At 52.8% G+C, this 16,998-nt stretch overlaps 7 protein-coding genes across 7 annotated transcripts; 4 read left to right on the top strand and 3 right to left on the bottom strand.

The window, feature by feature from the left end:
• Positions 1–104: 104 nt before the first annotated feature.
• On the bottom strand, positions 105–1,154 carry AYL99_03056 (hypothetical protein; the record flags this gene model as incomplete). The annotated part of the gene is made up of 2 exons (XM_018834572.1): positions 105–147; positions 196–1,154. 2 exons carry the CDS (start codon positions 1,152–1,154, stop codon positions 105–107), a joined length of 1,002 nt encoding a protein of 333 aa, XP_018697196.1.
• A 282-nt stretch (positions 1,155–1,436) lies between these two features.
• On the top strand, positions 1,437–3,003 carry AYL99_03055 (hypothetical protein; the record flags this gene model as incomplete). Its single annotated transcript, XM_018834571.1, has 5 exons — positions 1,437–1,631; positions 1,699–1,828; positions 1,919–2,042; positions 2,122–2,600; positions 2,684–3,003. 5 exons carry the CDS (start codon positions 1,437–1,439, stop codon positions 3,001–3,003), a joined length of 1,248 nt encoding a protein of 415 aa, XP_018697195.1.
• Positions 3,004–3,316: 313 nt separating this feature from the next.
• On the top strand, positions 3,317–4,780 carry AYL99_03054 (hypothetical protein; the record flags this gene model as incomplete). Its single annotated transcript, XM_018834570.1, has 3 exons — positions 3,317–3,365; positions 3,423–3,553; positions 3,638–4,780. The coding sequence occupies 3 exons, from the start codon at positions 3,317–3,319 to the stop codon at positions 4,778–4,780; spliced, it is 1,323 nt and encodes a 440-aa protein (XP_018697194.1).
• Positions 4,781–5,596: 816 nt separating this feature from the next.
• Positions 5,597–6,649, bottom strand: AYL99_03053 (hypothetical protein; the record flags this gene model as incomplete). Its single annotated transcript, XM_018834569.1, has 3 exons — positions 5,597–5,981; positions 6,045–6,138; positions 6,220–6,649. The coding sequence occupies 3 exons, from the start codon at positions 6,647–6,649 to the stop codon at positions 5,597–5,599; spliced, it is 909 nt and encodes a 302-aa protein (XP_018697193.1).
• Positions 6,650–7,427: 778 nt separating this feature from the next.
• Positions 7,428–9,221, bottom strand: AYL99_03052 (hypothetical protein; the record flags this gene model as incomplete). Its single annotated transcript, XM_018834568.1, has 1 exon — positions 7,428–9,221. One exon carries the CDS (start codon positions 9,219–9,221, stop codon positions 7,428–7,430), a length of 1,794 nt encoding a protein of 597 aa, XP_018697192.1.
• A 2,051-nt stretch (positions 9,222–11,272) lies between these two features.
• Positions 11,273–13,504, top strand: AYL99_03051 (hypothetical protein; the record flags this gene model as incomplete). Its single annotated transcript, XM_018834567.1, has 1 exon — positions 11,273–13,504. One exon carries the CDS (start codon positions 11,273–11,275, stop codon positions 13,502–13,504), a length of 2,232 nt encoding a protein of 743 aa, XP_018697191.1.
• A 760-nt stretch (positions 13,505–14,264) lies between these two features.
• AYL99_03050 (hypothetical protein) lies at positions 14,265–16,004 on the top strand (the record flags this gene model as incomplete). Its single annotated transcript, XM_018834566.1, has 3 exons — positions 14,265–14,384; positions 14,448–14,683; positions 14,735–16,004. 3 exons carry the CDS (start codon positions 14,265–14,267, stop codon positions 16,002–16,004), a joined length of 1,626 nt encoding a protein of 541 aa, XP_018697190.1.
• Between the last annotated feature and the right edge of the window lie 994 nt (positions 16,005–16,998).

The following is a 16,998-nucleotide window of genomic DNA, read 5'->3' as shown; positions in this document are numbered from 1 at the left end:
GTGAACACAAATGTTAACAGGCAATTTTGTAAGGATTTCCCAACATGTGGCATGGAGAAAAGGGTCAGTTGATGAGATACAGGATGGAGGATGACCCTTTGATTTCAAGACTCTTCTAGGCCAGGCTTCCGCCCGTAGACATTGTAACTGGAATATATTAGCATGTGCACGCTCTACCGCAGACTTTACACTCACTAGAATATATAACTGTGCATTCTTGGATTTCGCAATTCGCGTTTCGTCTCGGCGATCAGAATTTGCAGTTCGTCAGGGTTCCCTCCCAGCATGGTGGTGTATCCGCGGAGCAAGTAGGCGTCCAGCCCATTCCTGAGGCTGTAGTTCTCGTAGGCGCCGATCTCCTTGAGCCGGGCATCTTTCGGCCAGATGCCCTGGGGAACCTTGTAAATGGACTCTGTGACGTCGACGAAGCCGGCGCGCTCCATCTGCGCTCTCCACAGCGTCGGTGCGTTCAACGGCGTGCCCATGGCATCGGCCATCTCGAAGAACAGTCTTTCGACTTCCTTCAGGTGCGAGTCTGCCGGCAGGGTGCCGTCGCCCGAGGTAGGTGTCGGATACGTGCCCCCGACTTCCATGTATGCACCTGGCCGGAGGTGGTCGAATGCCTGGCGGAACAGCCTGTCCCAGTCGCGAACGGCCATAATGAGCTCGCGAGCATGTATAAAGTCGAAGTCGGTGGTGGGAAAAAGCCACTCGTCCTCAATATCCTGTATCTCGAATTGGCAGTTCGGGGGCACCCACTCGGGCTGCACGGGCGCGATGTCGACGCCCGTCACCAGAGCGGTTTCGTACTTGTCGGCTGCTTCTATCGCCCAAATACCCGACCCAGTGCCTAGATCCAATATCCTCATCGGTTCGGAGGGCATCGGCGCTCGGTGTAATACCTTGCCGATGATGAGGCGAAATTTGATGTGCTGAATGTTGTTGCGCTCCTGCTCCCTTTCGTCAACGGGGAGGCCGTACATGTTTCTGCCGTAAGCGGGGTACTGCCGGCCATTTTCCTCAATGCCGTTGCGGATGTGCGTTAAGATAGAGGTCATGTAGCTGCTCGCATCATCCGACATGGAGCCATATGTTTCGTCTTCAAACGAATCATATTCGTCATCGTTTATGAGGTCCTCGTTGTGGGCTGCCATGTGAGCGACGGGGCTGGTGGTGGGCGTAGTAGCTGGCTAGAGATCTTTAGAGTGGAAAGCGGAGGAGAATGTTGGACGGGGAAAGCGAGGGGCGATAAGAGCCCAGACCCCCGAGCCTATTGCGAACTAGCACCGTCGTTCATCGACGAGCCGGCGTTGCTACCTTTCGCACCGTCGCGAGCCACGGCGAACGTTGGGGACGCGGGGTTGCTGGCTCTCCTGCGACAAACCTTCTCCTGCTTCGTAAGAACCGAATCCGCGAAGGGTACCTGGGAAAGCATCATGGCACCGGCCTCATTGCCGTCGCATGTTGACATGGACGTCGTTTCCAAACTCTTGCAAGATGTAAATGAGAATGTGCAGGCCTTTGGCTCGGGAGACCTCAAGACGCGTGAAGCAGCTATCGAGGCTTGTCGGTCGCTTGCCTCAGTCCTCGAAACTCCCAGTGAGGCGGTGGTGAGAATGACTTGGGTCGAGGTCAGTGCGCTTTGCCATCTATGATTGACATGGCCACCTCTCTCTGACCTTGAGCGGCCACAAACAGCCCAGTCATCTTGCGGCGCTGCGCATGGCTGTTGATATGCGGCTCTATGAGCATGTCGCTGCCGAGGAAGGCTCCCCGAAGACAAGTGCCCAGGTTGCGGCGGCGTGCTCAGCGGAGCCATGGTTGGTTGGTTCGGCCAGCCCGTTCAGCATTTCATTTCATTTTTCTTGATGTTAGGAAAAAAGAACGTCGTCATACTGACACGAGTTTCCACTCTCAGGCCGGATGATGAGGCATCTCGCTGCGATGAATACCCTTCGTCAGGTCGATGCAGATAGCTATGTGCCAAACCCGTTTGCACAAGCCATGACACAATCCATCTTCAGAGAGAGCGTTGTTTTGATGTGCGTCACTCGACCTGGAGAGAAAACCACAGCCTCGTGCCACGAAGCTGACAGACATCCGGCCGCTCTGGAAAAACAGGCACGATATTTGCATTCCGATCAACATGAAGACGGCCGAGTTCTTCGCAGAAAATGGCTACACCAGCCCGACAGATCCTCTCAACACACCAGCTCAACATACATTCAATGCCAAAGGCAAGACACACATCTTAGACATATTTGCACAACGTGGACAGACTCAGGGACTTGCCAGTATGATGGCTACCTGGATGCTCGACCGGCCGCACTGGTCCGACGACGACTTGGGCTTCTATCCGGTGAAGCAGCGACTGATACAAGGCGCGACCGGTGACGATGATTCGGTCTTTCTGGTGGATGTTGGAGGCAGCACGGGGCATGATCTGGAGAAGCTTCTCATTCGACACCCGTTCAACAGCTTCCCCGGACACCTGGTCCTTCAAGATCGTACTGAAGTCATTGATTCGATTCCCGAGAACAGCCTGAATGCTGGGATCCGTGCGACGGCCCACGACTTTTTCACTCCACAGCCGGTACAAGGTAAGTACAGTAACAATTCTGTATACAGACTTCTTTTCAAGATTGTAGCCTGTGATCTGATATGCGTATTCAATGGCCGGCAGGGGCGAGAACATATTTTATGCACAGCATAATTCATGACTATCCAGATGACAGGGCACGGTTGATTCTAAAGAATATCGCCCGGGCAATGAAGAAGGGGTACTCCAAACTTATCTTGTGGGATTTCGTGCTCCCAGAGAAGGCCGTGGCCTCGACACTGTCAGCTCTAGATTGGGAAATGATGTCTTTTTATGCCGCCAGTGAGAGGTCAGAGGGTCAGTGGAAGACATTACTCGAGGATCCCGAGGTTGGGTTGAAGGTCAATGGGATCTGGAGCTACAGTCAGTTCGACCAAAGTGTGATTGAAGCAGAATTAGCTTGAGCGGCCACTCGTGTCGACTTCCGAGCAACGTTAGTGGAGATAGAAGTCTGAAGGCTGCAAGCTGCTGAATGTGAGGACTGGTAAATAGTAGTCGAATGGAGCATTTTGATCTGCCAAGACTGCGCCCACAATGCGGGTCCGTGGCCTGCGCCGCATGTTGTAAGAGGCAGCTTGTTGTCGTCTCCAACTGCGGCTTCTCCTGGTCTAAAAAGTGTCGCTTGTCCATGCAATTCTAGATCTGCCCCTGCCTGACTAAGTACATGCTCTCTTTCGCATCTGTTGATCTCGACCCTCGCGCCGTCCTTAAGCCACCATGTCCGAGCCCAAAATCGCTGCTGATTTTGATGCGATGATTCAGGCTGGTATTTCGCTCTCTGTCCCGCTCTTTGCGCTTGATGGGCCACTAACTGGATTTCCAGATCGACAGCGCAAAAAGAATGAAGCCCTAGCAAATGAGATTTTTGGCCGGAATAAAGCGAACAAGAACACCCCGAGAAGCGCAAACAAAGGCTCTTCAAGGACGCCCGACCTTGCGAGTCGCATCACAAAGGTATAACCAAGCAGAAAGTCATGGCACATTGGAAGCGCTGAGAATCATATCCGGACTCGTTGCTGATGGGAATGGCTGGTGTAGCGATCTTCATCTGTTACCAGCTCAGGCTCTTCCCGGAACAATGTGTTCACTCCACCGTCAAGACCATCCTCAACCACCCCTCAGAATACACGCTCATCTCGCCTCGCTTCTGCGCTCGAGTCTTCAAATGCCTATATAGTAACCTCTCAGACAAAACCCAGAGGCTCTGGTCTAAGCATAAAAGGCAAGGCAGGCCCCTTCGTGGTAGAAGCCAGCAATTTTGCCCCAGGCACAACGGCGGCCGACATCGAATCTGCCCTACAAGGTGAAACGTTGGACGAGAATGGCGTCAGCGGAATGCTCTCATGTCGCCTCGTCAAGACCAATCCAGTTGTTGTAGCGGAGCTGGTGTTTACTGAAAAGCAAATCGCGGAGCAGATTATATCCACCTACAACAATCAAAAAGCAGACGGACGGATCTTGCGACTTTCTCTCAAGAGACCTGGCACAGGCTTAACTTCTACGTTGCAGTCCAACCAACGGAACCTCAGTCCGGCACCTGAAGAGCTGTTACCAGAAACACAACCTCAGCCCGAGAATGCGGACACTATGGAGGACGTGGAAATGGAAGCAGAGGGCGCAACTTCCTTTGATGATCGACACAATCAGGAACCCAGAAATGCTGAACTAAATGTCCAAGACGGACGCTACGGTTTTGAAGAACAGCAACCTTCTGATTTGCATGCACGCCACAGCGACAGGAGGAGAGACGATGATCGACGAGACCGCAACCGTGACCGTGAACGTGACCACGACCATGAGCACGAACGAGAACGAGAGAGAGAACGAGATCGCGAGCGCGACCGTGATCGAGATCGAGACCGGGACCGGGACCGGGACCGGGACCGGGACAGAGAGAGAGACCGCTACGATCGTCATGATGCTCGACCTGTGGGACGCGGCGCCTATCGTCACGGTGATAGACTCGATACCTACAACTCACGGCCCTCGCATTACGGCAACGGAGTCGGCGGGCCCCCGGGTCCTGGAAGAGGGATGTTTGGCGGTGGCGGCGGTGCGGCGGGACCTTTCCCGCGGGGTGGAGGTCGGATGTACAACGACGACGGGATGCGTGGCGGTCGGAGAGGTGGCGGACCGTTCGGATTTGGCCCTGCAGGATATCCGAGAAGAGGAGGGTACTAGTGATTCCCTCCCCATCTCTCTGCATCTTGACGTTCTGGCGAGTTGCTGTGGGACGTGGACCGGCTCAGCCATCATTGTGTCTACCGAATTTCTTTGGTCTGGGCTGCGTTTCGATGTACTTCTACGACGGTGACAAAGGGAAAAGGCAGCAAAATAGGATTGGAGCTCTGATCTACTCGTATGGAGGATGGGGCGAAGGGGAGAGGAATCCCAAAACCATGAATGGAACAGAGGTATCCCAATTTACACCAGCCCACGCGGGCAACGAAGGGATAGATGGATGGACGGACAAAACACAAATAAAAGAGAGAAAAGAAAGAAAAGCCAACCAAAGACTCTCTCGCAAGCCTGCAATTAAATCCGTATCTGTCTGGTTCCTGTTTTTCCCTCACTCCTTTCTCGTCCGTTAATGGTCCATGCATGCATGCTTGCGTTCGGCGTAAGTTGATGCTTGGGACCTCTGGAATTCTTGAGTACCCGAAGAACGCCTCGAGCTAACTCCCCCTTTGTCCTGATTGTGTGTCCTTCAGGAGAACCAAAAAATATCAAGAACAAAACTCGTCGCGCATGTTGGTCAATCAATCAATCAAAAAACATAAACGGATCTAATGCCAGGTATCCATCTGTCTCCATGGAGCTGTAAAGCCCATCTGTGGCCCCCGTCAATCACCCGTGGGAAACGCCTCGCTGATCGGTCCAGTACACCCTGTTCCATGCCCCCCGTCTGTCTCCTGAAACATAACCCAATCCCGGTGTCATCAGATGTGATGGTCGCTGCTTCATGCACTCGTTCGTCTCGAACAGAGCACAGTGGGCTCAGTCGCTCTTCAACATGCTCTCTACCAGATCCCCAAGTGGACCCCAGTAATCCTTACCGCCACCCTTCTCAAGACCGTGCTCGTCCACAAAGAGTACGAAATGTTTGAAACTCGTATTCAAGTGCGGCTCCAGTCCAAGGTGCACGATCACTTGGTAATGGTGGCAGTAGATGTGTGCATACACGCGGTAGAGTCGTTTGAAGAGTTGTCGTACAGTAGAGGGGAAATGCTTGGGGAAAGGAACGCCGATTCGGGAGGGAAAGGTACTCTCGTTGTCAATGTTGGACTGCACCCAGGTCATGAGATGTTCAATGTATTCTGGGGCGGGCATCTTGGTGGGTTTCGGGAAACCAGTTGCGGCATCTTGCCAGAGATACTCAAATCTGCAAGCAGCATTAGAAGTCGGATGGTAAGCGGCTTCAAGCACGAAGACAGGGCTAACGTACTCATCAGTAGCCTTCATCTCGGGGCAGGACTGTGGTGAGCAGAATTCAGTGATTGATCCATAAAGCAGGTTGATCTGATTGTAGAAATCGACCACTGTCGGGCGCCGTTGCACTTGTCAGCGACTCATCTTTGCGAAATTTCTCCTGGCACTCTCTGAAAGGCATGTATGGTTACCGTTGACTGCCAACCACTCATTTAGATCTTCTCCCTCGGGCAACTTGACGGCTTTCCTCAAGCTGCCACTTCCCAGTGTCGCCTCGGCGAATTGTCTCAGTTGATAGCTTGAGGTCCCCTTGTTGGCGCGTTGCGGTTTGAACTGGCCTCGAGTGCGGGCATTGCTAGATGGTGAAGGACATCGGTCAATATTGTTCTGGGAAGGAGAAGAAAACAGGCCCTGACGCAGGAGTTGGACGGCCCGGGAAGGGGTGCTGGGCGAGTTGGTGGCAGTTTGGGGAGCCTCCTTCTCGCCATGCCTCTCACATGAGATGTAGGAGTTGATGGTAACGCATGAAGAGGATTGTTTCAAGGTCAAATGAGGGGAGAGAGGCTGTGGAGAGGGAGAGGAATTGAGAAATTCGTACATGGTGGTCAGGAAAGAAGCCATGTGGTTGGAGGACGGTGGTCTCGTCGTCGGCTGAGGAAGAGGCTTAAGTTCAAATCTCTGTAGGGGCACGACGTTTTCTGCCGCACATTCCAGGAGTCAGTGGTCAAAGTGTCCTTAGGATGTGAAGTTGTGTCTGGTGCCAAACTCACGGAGAGTTGAGCGTGTGCTTTCCCGTCTTGGTGCCGCGGTCAAACCAGACAAACGAAGTTGCTGGCGTGGGGACAGGACAGAGATAGAAGGGCTGTGTAGCAGAGCTGCTTGCACAATTTGAACTCGTTCTGAAAGATCACGTCTGCGGTAATCACCATCAACGAGCAATCCTTCTTGCGGGAGACGACAATCGGAGGCTGAATGCAGCCTTGGCGCCAACGTAGCCACAGCAACAGGGAGAACTTCGGCTTATCTGCATCAATGCGTCAAGCCACCAGCTGGGTGACCAGCATCGTCACTTTCATGTCAAATACGCATTCGCAGGAGCACTGGATTGAGCAAAAGATGCCATTGCTCACTTTAATTTGGCCGGAAGAAAGTTTCATCAGCCTCGCTGTTTCGTACCTAAGAGCAGCCCTGCCTTTACAAAGCCCCAGGATGCAGCTCGCCAGTTTCCTCGTCACCATTTCCCGCACGAAGTAGTTCATGGTGGTGCTATCTGCAGTCCAAGCCCAGCCACATACACACCTCCCATGACATCCAGCCTTGTGAAAAAGACGTACAGCACAAAAATGTTGCAGAGCATCGCAAGTTCGCTAAATACCAAACCACACCGCTCACCTGACGCTCACAACTTGGGCGTGGTCATGAAATCTTGGACAAGGCCACGGACTTCATTCTCCAGCTCTTGAGTCTCCTTGTGTGGGTCGTACATTTTGCTCTTGATCCATTCTTCCAGCTTGCTATCACTCATATCGCGCAGATGGTGCAGGCGGTCCACATTGTCTTTCTGCGCCGCTCGGATGACGTACAACGCAACGCGAGCGCTGACATCACGGATGCGTGTAATTGAAGGGTACAGCAAAGCTCGGTCTTTCTCCTCCTCGGTGATCATGGTAGGCAAAGCTTCGCCAGAAGCATATATCATGTTGGAAGTGACTTGGACAGCTTTGGATAAAATGGTTCCAAGGCCAATGCCCGGGAACACATACATGTTGTTTCCCTGACCTCCATGATACGTCTTGCCCTTATGCACGACAGGATGGAACGGAGAGCCGGACGCAAACAGTGCTCGGCCGTCGGTATGGGTGATTGCCTCCTCGAAAGTGCATTCCGACTTGGAAGAAGGATTTGATAGTGGGAAGATGATCGGCCGCTCGTTCCATTTGGCCATCTTTTGCAAGATTTCCGGGGTGAACGCGCCTCCAATCGTGCTGAGACCCATAATAATGGTTGGCTTAACATACTCGAGAACGTCATCCAAGCTCTTGAACTGTTGACCGTTGTTGTCCGTTCGTGAGAAGTAGATCTTGTGCTCAGCCAGCTTGTCGCCTCGGTCTTGAGTTACGAGGCCTTTACTGTCAACAAGCCAGAAACAAGATTTGGCTTCTTCCTCAGTCAGTCCTTCGTGCATGAAATAGTCCACGATCTGCTTGGCGACACCGACACCAGCTGATCCTGAACCCAAGAAGACTGCACGGTGGTCTCTGGGTGCAACTCCAGACTCCTTGATAGCACCAATCATGCCTCCCATGATGACAGCGCCAGTGCCCTGGATGTCGTCGTTGAACATGGCATAGTCTTGGCGGTAGCGCTCGAGGGAGGGAAATGGGTTCTTCCAGTCTTCAAATTGGATGACAATGTCAGGCCAACGCTCTTTCAGTGCCGCCATCAGCTCATCAAGGAACTCCTGCTCTTCCTCAGCTGTGACCTTGCCTCTCCGACTGCCCATGTACAGCGGATCTTCTTGCAGATCTTTGTTGCTGGTTCCCAGATCAACGGTCAGAGGGAGTGTGCCTTCTGGTCGGATGCCTGCGCAGCCAGTGTACAACGCAAGCTTTCCAATTGGAATGCCCATGCCACCCACTCCCAAGTCACCCAGACCGAGGATGCGGGAGCCATCAGTAATGACGGTGATCTCAACGTTAGATTGAGGCCAATTTTGGATGATAGCCGAAAGGTGGCCTCGATCCTCGAAGCTGAGATACATACCCTCAGCTTGCTGGTAGATTTCTGACCATTTCTGGCAGGCTTCTCCTACGGTTGGAGTGTAGACCAAAGGAGTCAACTCAGTGAAGTGATCGGTCAACAAGCGGTAGAACAAGTGAACATTGTTGTGCCTGATGGTGCTCAGGTAGAGAAACCTCTCCAGATCTGTTGACTTCAAAGCCAATTGTGCCAAACATCTCTTCTTCTGGATCTCGGAACTCTCTGCACGAGGCGGAGTGAGACCATAGATTTGGAAGTACTTCCGGACAGGGACAGAAAGAGAAGTGTCGAAGTGCGCCGCTCGATTGGGGACATGAGCAGTTGCATGGGTGTACTTGGGTCGGTGGGTATGGGCAGTCTGAGGGTTGGTGGCTGAGGTCAAACCACCAACCGTCTGGGCGACAGGCGCGTCGAGAGATGAGGTCGAAGACATGCTTGCAGAGTGAACGAGGTTGAAGAGGTTTGGCCTCGATTTTGGATATCTGGAGATGTTGGAAAGCATTCGGAGGGCAAGAAGGGAATGTCACAGTTTATCAATGGTCCGTAAAGTACGAAATGCAGACTCGACTCGACTCCGAACTGACACTCGGGCCGGCACCAACACACTGGCTCAGAGTGCTCCGTACGAGTAGCTTAGGAAATGGCTCAGGTGGATTCGGAAGAGGTACGAGGATGAATAACGGGACTTATCTCCCACGAGGCCCAAACATATAGGGACGTGTCAGCCCATGGGACAAACCGGGTGGGAAAAGGATTAGACAAAAGAAACGCGGCGCACAGGGCGAGATAGTCACACCCGACTAGTCGCGGAAGGCGTATCATCAATGTTTTAACGGGCATTACTGGCAGTGGAGAAACGGGTGGAAAGAGGGAAGGAGCGGATATGAGACGGCAATCAGCCGTGCAACTGGGTGCGGTGAGTGAGGGACGTTCACTCAGTGAGGCGGTCAATTTGGTGAGCCAGAGTTGTTGAACTGAAATCTCAACTATTTTTTTTTTGTTTTGCCCGGACGATGGATGAATCATAAACAGCCGGGCAGCCAATCCAAGGGCGCAGTTTTCGGAGTGAGAAAGAGTTGAGCGACTCCCAAGGCGCGGAAAGCCTGCTGAAAGGGGCAAAGAGCTCTAAATTTTTAGGGGTACCAGGGGTGCATTAGGCACCCTGGGAACAGCCGGCGCACCCCTAAAAGGCTCGTGCGCTCTGGGGCTTCCGGCTGGCGTCCGCCATCCCCAGTAATTCCAGGAGGCGAGCTAGTTAAACCTCCCAATGGGACTCTGGCGGAGCTGAAGAGCCTGATCTCGGCCTCCATAGACGCTTCTCCCGGCGACCGACAGAATACGATAGTGTCACCATTGTCAGCGGACAAACCATGGGGCCGAGATTATTACTGTGTCTCAACCCTTCATCCCGATACAGTTCAATAATGTCGAGCGTTGCCAGCGTGATGTCGAGGACCCTACGCAGTTCTACGCGCTATTATGAGCTTGTCAACAACAGAGCGGTGTCGGATATGTTGTAAAACCTTTCCGTCCGCTGCAGCTAGGAATAGTTCATCCCAATCTCTAAGGTCGGCACATCTCCGTCCGATTGACAATCTCGATCAAGCATGTCGGACTATCAGTTGCCCGCAATCTATTTCCAGATAAGGGACCACAAGGCTGTTGCACGCGGTCTCGAGCCATCGGTGAGCATGGCGGTCTGTGAAGTTTCCGACTTCTCATCGTCGCTTGACCTTGTGACTCATTTAGTGCCCTACAGTACCTGCTTACCTTCCCCAGACTCAAAAGTGCGATGTAGCTCAAATCATAGATATTCGTGGGCTTGCCGCTTATGCAGGAGCTGCAGGAAAATGCGGAGAGAGATACGAGGGCTCGGAAAGTCCAGTGCTTCGCAAGGCCAGGCCTGAAATCAAATAACCCGAGCTGCAGCATATCCCAGTCACCGAGCCCGAATGGCGAGGAACTGCTGCCTCAACTTCTCGCAACGACGGACCCTTTCAACCTTGTTCGCAACCCGAAGGGCGTGGGCAGCGAGGGGCCAAATAGAAAGTCCAGAATGGCGTGGGCAGCTGTGGGCTGTCCCGGGGATGGGAGCTGCGAATAGGCCTATCAACGTTGACATTGTAGGTGCTCTGTGTCGTTGATATCGCACCTTGAGACTCTTGCTCTCAATTGAACATATACAGTAGGTAGGGCTGATGTACCTCGACACGCCAGCAACGGCGATTGGTGGGAAGGCGGACATCTTCTCCGCGAGCTTGGCAGACGAGCGATGACGATTGAGCTGCAGGCTGCAACTCCGCAGTCTTGAAACTTGATCCTCACCTCTCTATTGCATCGTGCATTGAGCAAAATCTTCCAAGGCAGATGGCTGCCTCACAATTGTCTTCCTTCTCTCACGCGGCTGCTTCCCTGCTACGCTGAGCGATCAATCCTTCACACACACCCGCGTCCCCTTCCCTCACTTCTCCAGCCGCAGCTATCATGTCTTTCCTTGCCCGATGCTGTGGCTTCGGCCGCAAACGAGGGGAAGACACTGATCCATTGCTGCCTCGCTATGCAGACGACACAGCTCGCCAGCGTGCTCTCCATCAGAAGCTGCACACGTATCAGATGCTGAGAGCCCTCTCAAAAGGCTACATGCCCTCCACCGAGCAGACCATTATCAACCTGCGAACCCTCCTCGCTGCAGACATACTCAATCCAAACAACAAAGAGTTGAGCGAGTCAGGCCGAGCCCTTATCCGGAATTGTCGAACTTGGATCAAGCTGTTCATCGAAATTTTGAAAAACAAAAACAATCAAGACCAGATTCAGGACTTCATTTGGTACACGACAAAGTCTCGAATCTCGCTGGATATCGATGACATTACTCATTCAGCCTCCAAAGTCAAAGCCAGGGCAGATACCCGTGCTGCTTATGAAAGCTTCCGCACAATCAGCAGCTTACTCCTAACCAATGCTGATTTTAGACTGTTTGTCAATGATGTTGCTACAATCGGAAGGGAGGTTCTGGCAGATACCGCGTTTTCTTTGTCTTCCGCAGCCGAGAAGGCTGGCAAACAACTCGAACTCTCTGAGCAGGAACAACAGACCGTAGCGAAACCTGGAGCCGACGAGGACACTTTACCGTCCAAGCAGGAACTGGAAGCGAACGCAGAAGAGACATCCAAGGCGATCGGCTCGGAAGTAGCAAAAGTTGGAAAAGATGCGGTCAAGAGCGCCAAAGAGAACTTTTCGGGCTCTCAGAAAGATACCCTGCTCTACCGTCTCAAGCAAGCCATCCTTAGACTGAGAAGTCGGACCGACTACAACGACTCGGTGTCGACAATCTCCAAATTGATTCAGCGCTATGCTGTGGCGTATTCCCGGATCGCAGATACCGCCATCGCTGCGGCACAAGAAGATATCCACACCAACCCAGCCCTGGATCGTGCCGTGCACAATTTCTGGAGCTTTCTCAGCAGCTTTGGCGATCCCAACGCATGGGAGCAGTTGGAGCAGGACTTCAACAAGGTCATGAGCCACGCAAAATCAGACCCTCAATTCGAGAACTTCATGATCGAAGTGGGTAACGCGGTGCAACGAATGTTCACTGATCCGGACTTCTTCGACAATGTGGACCAGAAGCTCGACGAGCTCAAGGAGAAGTCGGCCAAGTTGGGCAACGAATCCGAGTTCAGGACGGACTTCGACAAAATGCTGAGGCAAGCACAGGTCACCATAACCTCTGTGATGGAAGACAAGGAAGTCAACGGGCTGTTTCTGGCTACGAAGCGGATTTATTCTATCCTGTCGCCTCCAAACCAGGTCACTAATCCTGACCTGATTACTGACGCTATCCACATTTTCCTGCCTCTGCTCATTCGGAGCGTTCAATACATCCCTATCCCCCGGGTTGAAGTCAGTGTTCCGGAAATGGACCTTCTTCTGGAAAATCTCGTGCTTGAGCCCGGTCGAAACGTCAACTCGACCTCTTTCCTTCCCTATCGTCTACTTGTCTCAACCAAGAACGACCTCGAAATCCGCAAGACGCACTCTAAAAAGACGGTCTCCAGCACCAAGTCTATCGTCACCATCTCCATCAACGGGCTGAGCGTCGCAGCTCAGGATCTAGGCTTTTGGATTCGCGGCCATGCTGGTCTCATTCACTTTGCCGATGAAGGCATTGCTAGCTTCTATCTCGATGAGCGTGGCATTGACGTCTCTCTCGACCTGGAGATTGGTCGCGAGAAACTTGAACAAATTCTCACCCTGCGAGGTGTGAGAGTTCACATTCACAAGCTTGATTATGACCTCCGCCAGTCAAAACTGTCTTGGCTAGGGTGGCTGTTCAAACCCTTACTAAAACACCTAGTTAGACGTTCCCTGGAGAAGGCACTTGCCGAGAACATCGTCAAGGCTTTACGAGCCGCAAACCGTGAGCTTGTTTTTGCCCGAGAACGACTGCGTGCCACTCGCATCGCTGATCCACAAGATGTCGTCACGTTCTTGAAAGCCGTCATGGCGAGGTTGACGCCAGAAGAGGACCCGGATCTATACACGAGAGTGGGTGTGGATGCTCCGAAGCAAGGGGTTTTCAGAGGGGTTTATACACCAGGAAGTATTGTCAAATTGTGGCACGAGGAGGCCTTGCGGGCCGAAGAGGCTGTACAGGATGGAGAAGAGACGGGTGGTGGCTGGAGGAACGACATTTTCGATACACCTGTTATGTGAGGTGTAGCTTGTGCGCCGCACCGTCTCATGGTAAATCAAGGACTTCTATTACCTGTGGAGGAAACGTGGCTTGGTAAGTCAGGAGGGCAAACTACTAGTTTATGCGCTAAGCCACAGGTCTCAATCTGACGGTGTGGCGGTGGTTTACATTGTCTTCATACACAAAGATGCAATACCACTGATAATCAAATCAATCTTCGTACTTACATTAAATGCATTAAACGTTCATTTTTTAAAAGCACACCGACGTACGTGAAGGAAACGTCTTGCTGAGTTGTGCGGCTTTTTGCTCGTAATTACATATGTATTCTGCCGAGGCTTCCTTGCTGCGGCCTGCGTCGGACATTTGTACTGCCCCTTATATCTATCTCTCTACAGCAGATCTGTGCCTGTCTGTGCCGACCGAGGTTGTTCGTCTGCACACCGCCAGTTGGCTCGAAGCCATGGAGACTCCACGAATTAGAGCAGCTCGCTCTCCAGAGCCTCCCCCCCTGAAGAGAGCCCACAAGCCTCCGAAGGATACAAGTACCCCGCGTCGCAGCTACACTTGATTCGCGAATTCGCCAGGGACCACCAGGTACGTTAGGGTGAGGAGTTGAAAATGACCATGTCACTGCATGCCGACTGCCGTGTCGAGAAAATGAACAGCTTGAAACTGCGGAGAAGGGGTCTGGAAGGGTATAAAGAGCACGACAATGCTCAGCAGTGGACTTTTGTGCTTCTACAGGTACCTACGTGAAGAGCAACAGCGAGGTACAGAATGTTGGCGAATACTCTCAAGCTCTTCTTGATCTGCATCCTCCGGTGTGCTCTACTGGGACGGGCACAGTCCTCTGGATCATCGTGCCCTGCAGCAGGAGCCACGGAATGGAGCTTGGAGGTAAGATGCCGCTCTCCCGTTGATATCGCACAGCGGCGAGTCCTTTGACACGGTCAATCACAGTACGGTATCCCCCTGCTCGCCTATGAAAAAGGGTTCGGAGGACTGTTGAAAGCAGGCCTGGGAGCAAACCAGCTCGCTCCAAGCTCGACATTGGCCACTCCCCAGTCTACAGCAGTTGTCAAACCGAACCGAGACACTCTCTATGCCAGTCTTTTCTACGATTTATCTAGACAAGATCTAGTGGTTGATGTTCCACAAGTCGATGACCGCTATTATGCTGTTTCCTTCTACACACCGTATGTCAGCGCTCATCCACACTAGGGTACCTGCTGATCATATTTTATCAGTTACGGGGATAATTATATTAATCTAGGACCAGCTGGCGGCAATCCAGCGGGAAAGTATCTCCTGACCGTGGCGCCTTCGAGTAGTAACATGGGGACTTTCTCAACTTCTGGTAGCAGCGATGGCTTTATGGGTACCGTGTACTCTCCCACCACTTTTGGCATTATTCTGTATCGAATTCTCGTCCGGAACACAACTGGCGACTTATCTGTCGTGAGCGGCATCCTGCAAGGCTACACCATCACGCCGACATCTCGCAACGGATCGATTGTCGGCCCAGCCCTTGACAGTGCCATTTTCGCAGGACTACCGAATTCGACGGCGCAGAGCGTGATGGAGCTGGATGCACGATTCAAGCCCGTCTCTCCTTACAATGCTACCGGTCGCATGTCCCCTGACACGACGTCAAACTTCACTCAGGCCGGTATCTCAGACGGCACGTACACAGCACCAGACTGCGTCAATATGACCTCGACATGGTTGGCCGTCCAAGCTGCAGTGCAGTCGTTCCCTCGCGTGAATGGGAGCGTGGTGGATGTTGGTAACGGATGGACCATCAACAACCCGCAAATCTCAGGTGTATACGGTCCCAACATTCTGGCTCGGGCCTATATTGCTCAGTTCGGGTATCTGATGCTTCAGCCTTCACAGGCGATTTATCCCTCCTTCGCGGGAAATCTCAGCTTGATGGCAAACGAATCCTACATTCTGAGATTCTCTGGCAAACCACCTTTGACGGAGCTCGGGTTTTGGAGCGTCACCATGTACAACGCCGCGGGCTATCTCGTGGATAATCCCATCAACCGATATTCCCTCGGCGACCGCGACAATCTAACTTATCCAGATGGCACTCCCGTGTACGGGCCAGGCAGTGACGCCGCGGTGGACCAGCCGTTCGATATCCTCATCCAGGCCGCGCAGCCACCAAGCAATTGGACATCCAACTGGCTGCCTTCTCCTGCAGAGCCGGGTCCCTTCGTCCCCTTGCTTCGGTGGTATGTGCCTGCACCGGGGCTTTCGAATGGAACCTATATCTATCCTCTTGTAACCAAAGGAGGCGTGATTACGGGGAACCTGGAGTCACAGCCTTCGCCATCCCCAGCTATCCCGTCGTCAGCGGCACCTTCGTCGGCATCGGGAACAGCTTCTGCTAGCGCCTCTGCAGCCTCTACTGCGACGTCATCGTCGGGTTCGCCTTCGTCGGGGCCAACCCATCGACCTCGAATGTTGCTGCTCCTCGTCGGAGTCGGTTATCTTGTTCTGCTGTTCTGAACAGGGAGGGACATTGAGCTGCTAGTGTGATGACTTGTCATGGCCGTTGTGTCCACTATCCTCTCTCATGAGGAATTGTGCACCTTCGTGCTTTCGTTAAGCATGCAAGGAGCCAAGAGATCAGTCTTTTGGCGAGCGCAGGAAAGCTTGTTGGCACAACCCTACCGGGAGTGGAGAACTTGTGGCTCGGCCCATGGCTCCAGGATGCGGGTAGAGCGAGATTCTGCGACCTGGCCGTGAGTTTCAGTAATGATCTACTAGCATAAGGTCCAGTTCCTCGCTGGGATGATATGGTAAACAAACGAGGCCTGTGGCGATGTTCTACGCCTTCACCTGTGCCACCCAAACATGTTTCTCTCATGCAATCAGACTGTACGTCGCCATCCACCGAAATGTGATGACGGATCAAAGAGGACGTGCGAATCGAGATCCCACGGGTGAGCTTTGCGCGGCGACAGCCCGAGGGCGTTTGTGCGCCCCGTAGGATCCGCAGATTCTCTTCGACGCCTCAGGCCCTTGTCATCCATTTTCTGGAGATGCCACGTTGACTTGGCAGGGCAATCTCAATCTGGAGGTGTCTCGAAGCCGTGCTGCTGTAGCAGATGCACGGAGCAGATGTACCAGCCCGACAGGTAAGGTGGATATTTGAAGTGTACTCGGTATTGGAAGCCAAAACGGCCAAAAAGCTTGGCTGATCCTCGCACACGAGATTTCTATTCCTATCATCCAATTGACTCAACGCATGAGGTTATACAGAGTTCTATCTCGTCGTCTCCCGCGCGGTACAAGCCCCGGGCTATCTGGATACTAACTTAAGCATAACCCTAGGCCTTCACACACACGAGGTGAACGAGATCTGAGACGTGGATGTCAGCCACAGGCCTATCTACAACCAATCACCAATCATCAGCCTATCTTCCTGTCGCCCTCTGCACCGCCTCTGACTGTTTATATTTGATATCCGCTTCATGAAAGATACGTGTCATGGCATCAG

Source organism: Fonsecaea erecta (assembly GCF_001651985.1).
Source record: "Fonsecaea erecta strain CBS 125763 chromosome Unknown Scaff2, whole genome shotgun sequence".
Classification (NCBI taxonomy): Eukaryota; Fungi; Ascomycota; class Eurotiomycetes; order Chaetothyriales; family Herpotrichiellaceae; genus Fonsecaea; species Fonsecaea erecta.
Note: the sequence above shows the minus strand (reverse complement) of the source record. Positions and strands in the feature narration are given on the sequence as shown.